This window comes from Atheta coriaria, unplaced genomic scaffold (genome assembly GCF_025399875.1).
Source record: "Atheta coriaria isolate IRGN ID8LTWV9N9 unplaced genomic scaffold, Caltech_Dcor_3.1 hic_scaffold_5_pilon, whole genome shotgun sequence".
NCBI lineage: Eukaryota > Metazoa > Arthropoda > Insecta > Coleoptera > Staphylinidae > Dalotia > Dalotia coriaria.
The window spans coordinates 7,176,372-7,181,828 of record NW_027045447.1 but is presented as its reverse complement, the minus strand read 5'-3'; the positions used below and the strand labels follow the sequence as shown (position 1 = coordinate 7,181,828).

The 5,457-nt window shown below is 39.5% G+C and overlaps 1 protein-coding gene across 1 annotated transcript; it reads left to right on the top strand.

The window, feature by feature from the left end:
- The first annotated feature begins 500 nt into the window (after positions 1–500).
- On the top strand, positions 501–5,208 carry LOC135792171 (putative ATP-dependent RNA helicase DHX57). The gene is made up of 12 exons (XM_065302785.1): positions 501–718; positions 784–901; positions 965–1,143; positions 1,194–2,510; positions 2,574–2,923; positions 2,977–3,250; positions 3,313–3,680; positions 3,744–4,066; positions 4,126–4,332; positions 4,386–4,559; positions 4,627–4,860; positions 4,928–5,208. Exons 1-12 carry the CDS (start codon positions 651–653, stop codon positions 5,069–5,071), a joined length of 3,756 nt encoding a protein of 1,251 aa, XP_065158857.1. The 5' UTR covers positions 501–650; the 3' UTR covers positions 5,072–5,208.
- Positions 5,209–5,457: the final 249 nt, after the last annotated feature.

Sequence of the window (5,457 nt, the reverse complement as noted above, 5' to 3'; positions counted from 1 at the left end):
GCGGAATATAAAACGTAGGACATATAATTTTAGCGCCATTGACGAATTCCGTTTTGGGTCTACCGGGAATGCAGCTGAACATGGTAGCATAAATAAACGATGGCAGAAAACTTTCACCATAGGCAGCGGTAGAATGTTTAGAAATACATACCTTGAACGTAATATACATAGAAATAATATCAAACGATTTGAACTTCAAAATTTAATAGGTTTCCTTGAATTTACGTCATAAGAATAAGTAATAAAAGAAAAACAGATTATACTAGTAATTAAACTTGACTAATTATCGTGAATTAAAACAAACTATAAATAAATGAACAAAGTTTTTCCAAACAAATATAACTTCTATTTGTGTAACTTCGGCAATAAAAGTTTACACTCTTTTGTTATTAAAATTACTTTATGGAGTACATCCTGTCATCTAGTGAACACTTATTTAATTATTTATTCTTACGGTCAACGTAAGATGGCAGCAACAGCACATTTAAATCACCACAGTCACTTGCCACAGCTGATATGTGTATAACCTGCATATAACATGTTGTCACCAACATTTTCGCCTTTCATAACTAAATTTTAGTTTTATACGCAAACTTGTGCAACAACATACAATTCCCTTGCTTTAAAACGATTTAATCATTTATTCAAACATGTCTTCTGAGGATGTTATTAATGGTGCTGATCTATTTTTGCGTGAGGTGCCGAACGTGAAAATAGGGTATTTATTTCAACACATTTTAAAAGTAGAATTAAACAATATTTGATCTTATATTTTAATTATAGTAAACCAGTGAAGTCCATACCAACTGCGCCTAAGGCAAAGGAGGAACTTCAAGTGCTTAGACTTAGTCTCAAGGCACAAGAAAATATCATGGAAACTTTAAAATTCATTCATGGGGAGGTATTTGAGTATAATATATATGAATGCAATATTGTGAAATAAGCTATAATTGAAATATTTTAGGAGTATTCATTGGATGATGCTTCTTCCTATGTGGACAAGGGAAGCAGTTTAGGCAACAAATATTGGGTTGGCAGAGGAAATCTGGTGATTAAGGGATGCTATGATTATTCAAACTCAAACAAAGAACCTGATAGTGAGGTGGAGAGACTTAAAATGTTTGCTGCAATGAGATTAGAAAGGTTTGTTACAGTTACTGTGAGAATTTTAATTTTTAAGTTCCTGATTTTAGCTATGGTTTTCACAAAGAGCACTGCCAGGAAGCACTAGACTTTTGTAATGGTGAAGTTGAAGACTCATTAGGATTACTCTATGAGAAATATTTGAAGTTGAAGCCTAATGTTGGTCAGGATGTTCCTGAACTATCTCAAGAAGAACTTTTAGAGCACAGGCTGGATGAAAAAAGCGTCTTGGAGTCAATCTATGAAGATGCCTTTAAAGAAAAGGTCAAGGACTCAGTGTGGATCATAACATTAAAATTAGATTATCTAGTAAATTTGTACCACAAAAATAAACCAGCAAAAAATCATAGCAATGCCAATACGAAAAACAACGTGAGGAAAAAAGAGAAGTGTCGTTTTTTCTTACGAAATCAAAAGTGTAAATATGGTAATAACTGTCGATTCTCCCACGAAGATGATTCAATAACTCCTGGGAATTCGCCAAATGATCATTTAACGAACTTCAAATTTGAGTTGGAGATTCGTTTTCCAAAAGACACCAAATATCCTTACGAAACACCTATTATATTCTTGAAAACTGACGCCGTTGTCCCGCATCAGATTCCCCTTCATATCTGCAAACGCCTTCACCAGGAAGCAATGCTGTCTGCTCAAGATGGCATGCCGTGCGTGTACTCCGTTTGTGAGTTGCTCAAAAACGAAGAGGAAATTACACATTATCTGAAAACTGTCGAAATGGACTTTTTGTTACCACACGAGTCACTCTTTCCAAAGACTACAGAAGACACCAATCGGCGTAATCGACCCACGCATTATAAAAAAGGAGCGACGAATCGCGATAACAAACGCGAATATTCAATGACTGAGATCATTAAAGAAGATCGCCGCATTCAGCAACAATTCTACACCAAACAGACGAATGCTGCATACAAAAAGATGCAAACCGTGCGGAACAATTTACCTGCTGCCAATTTCAAAGAAACGATACTTGAGACCTTGCAAGGAGCGCAAGTTATTGTCATAAGTGGTGAGACAGGTTGCGGTAAGAGTACACAAGTTCCACAGTTTATCCTCGATGACTGGTTGGGATCCAAAGAGGAGGATAATTTTAAACATGTTGAGATTGTTTGTACACAACCGAGACGTATTTCGGCTATTGGGGTCGCGGAAAGAGTAGCAGATGAACGCGTTGAGAAAGTCGGTAATACCATCGGATATCAAATTAGATTGGAGAATAAAATCTCCAGCAGCACCCGACTCACTTTTTGCACCACTGGTATATTACTGAGAAGATTAGAGGTAGATCCTTTACTGTCAACAGTTACTCATATTGTTGTTGACGAAGTACACGAGCGCAGCGAAGACAGGTAATACTATTTTTTCAGTTTTTATTACCTTTGACGAGGGTTTAATTAAAAATCTGTCCCCAGTGATTTTTTACTTCTGATCCTACGTGACTTACTTCCACTCCGTAAAGATCTCAAAGTCATTCTCATGAGCGCGACGCTCAATGCTAACATCTTCTCGGACTATTTTGGCAACGTTCCAGTGCTTGAGATTCCAGGTCGCACTCATCCTGTCGATCAGATCTTCCTGGAAGACATACTCGAAATCACCAACTACGTGTTCGACGAATCCTCTCAATATGCGCGAAGTGTTAAGGACAAAAACATCGAGCAGGATTTGCTCAACGGTGAAGTATCACGGATTCACACCAAGCCCAAAAACGTCGTTAAGGACGAGAACCTAAAATATTCAGAGATGTTGGCACGCTACAGCGGTAAGATTCAAATTTTTTTTGGAAACTCAAGAGTTCCATTGTTTACGTTATAGATTGCAGTCCGAAAACGTGCAGGACCTTGCATCTGATGGATCCGGAAAAAGTAAATTTAGATTTAATCGAAGCGGTTCTCTTATGGATAGTGTCGGGTGATCACGATCATCCGAAGTACGGTTCGATTTTAGTATTCCTTCCAGGCATTGCGGAAATCACGGCGCTGCACGACCAACTTTCCTGTCATCCGGAGTTCAGCCCGAAGTATAAACGCTACATGCTGGTGCCACTGCATTCGAGCCTTAGTAGTCAGGAGCAGGCGATGGTTTTTGAGTAAGTTATGAATGCATTGAAAATATAACGGCGGTTTAATGCGAGGTTTCGGTTAATGCTAGAAAACCGAAGGATCCGGCCATGAGAAAAATCGTACTGTCGACGAATATCGCAGAGACCTCCATCACCATTGATGATTGCATCTTCGTGGTGGACTCAGGGAAAATGAAAGAAAAACATTTCGACTCCAACCGCAATATGGAGAGTCTAGAAACTGTGTGGGTAACTCGCGCCAACGCGCTCCAGCGAAAGGGTCGAGCTGGTCGTGTGACGTCCGGCATTTGCATACATTTATATACCTCACATCGTTACACCTACAATATTCTCGGCCAGCCTATACCGGAGATTCACCGCGTACCTCTAGAGCGACTTGTACTGAACATCAAAGTCCTGCCAAACTTTTCGGAGCGCGATGTTCACGATGTTTTGGGTTGGTTGAAATACGAAATTTGCTTTGGACTAACTTATGACTTAATTTAATTCCTCCATTCAGTAAAAACAATCGAGCCACCTGTTCGTGAAAGCATCGATTCGTCTATCATTCGACTACAAAGCGTGGGCGCGCTGGATAGGGATAATAATTTAACACCGCTGGGTCATCATTTAGCTGCACTGCCGGTCGATGTGCGCATTGGCAAATTGATGCTCTTCGGTGCGATATTTTCGTGCATTGACAGTGCACTCACAATGGCTGCATGCTTGAGTTATAAAACGCCGTTTGTTGCCCCGTTTGGGCAGCGAGAGAAGGCGAACAAGGCGAGGCAAAAATTCGCGATGGGCATGAGTGATCAGATGACGGTTTTATTGGCGTACAATGTAAGTGCACCAAACTTGGGCAGCGTGTTGTGCTGTAGTTTAATTAACTTTTGTTTTAGAAATTTCAAGAGGCAAACAAGAAAGGCTACTTTGCGGGATTAAACTTTGCCAAGGAGAATTACCTCTCGCATCGAACTTTGCTCACAATTAGCGATGTAAAGTTTCAATTTTTAGAACTTTTAGTAAGCATAGGTTTTATTCCTATCAACATTACCAAGCGGCCTAAGTCGGGGCAAGATAACATCTTGGCACTAACAGGTGCAAAGGTAAATATTTACCGTAAACATAATCATGAGTGCATTGCTGTATTTTGTTTTAGTTTAATGAGTACGGGTCTAACACCAGAATATTATCATCGATTTTATGCGCCGCGTTATATCCGAACGTTTGCAAGGTGTTGCAGCCGGAGAAAACTTTTGTTTCAAGCGCCGCTGGGGCCGTGCCCAAACAATTAGAAGCTAAAGACTTTAAATTCAAAACCCGGCAAGAGCAGGTAATACTTCTTATGGAATTATTCTTGCACAATAAAAACTTTGTAATTTTATTTTTATTGCGGTTAGGTGTTTCTACATCCAAGTTCAATTGTTTTTGAACTCAAATATTTCCCTAGCCCGTTTATGGTCTATCAAGAAAAGGTGAAAACGTCGAAAATTTTTATCCGGGATTGTTGCGTTATTCCAGCAATTCCGTTGGTGCTCTTTTCCGGTTTCGACGTCAACATCAACATTCACAACGGAATCACATATCTGGAATTGGACGATAAATGGATTATGTTTGAGGCCGAAGAACACAAGGTATGTGTGAAATGAGGCAGTCGAGCAGACATTTTTGACAGGAAATTGGCGTATTATTTGTTCGTAGGTCGCCGAAATGATCAAGACGATACGCGTGGAATTGCTGGATTTATTGGAGGAGAAGATCAAAGATCCGCTATTGAATTTACAGAACAACGCGAAGGGCGAGCGCGTCATCGGTACCATTTTACAGATGGTCACTGGTGAATGACAACGGGTTTAACTATTATTTATTTTCGCGAAATAATTTATTTTTTTATTTATGTAAATTATAAATTATTTTCAATACTGTTGGATTTGTTTGATCTTTATTGACACGTGTAATAAAGAGAACGTTGTTATTTTAAAGACCTGAGGGTAATCTTCCTCACTGAAAAATCATGCTGATAATGTCCCAGCCTGCGTAATCCTGCAAAGCCGACTAGAACCCGTTTTTATCCAACGTCTTTATCTGCGACGTTAGACAACATTAAGCAAATCCTAGTTTAGTTCCTTACAAATTGCATGACGACCCGATAAGAATCCCTCGTCCAGTCTGTGCCGAGGGACCTAGGACTACGCGTTGAAACGACCTCGACGCCTCTGAGAATTTTTACG

Coding starts and splice junctions, on each gene's coding strand:
- LOC135792171 (XM_065302785.1), top strand. CDS start 651: ATGTCTTCTGAGGATGTTATTAATGGTGCTGATCTATTTTTGCGTGAG. Junction 3,681..3,743: donor CGATGTTCACGATGTTTTGG/GTTGGTTGAAAT, acceptor TCCTCCATTCAG/TAAAAACAATCGAGCCACCT. Junction 4,861..4,927: donor TTGAGGCCGAAGAACACAAG/GTATGTGTGAAA, acceptor ATTTGTTCGTAG/GTCGCCGAAATGATCAAGAC.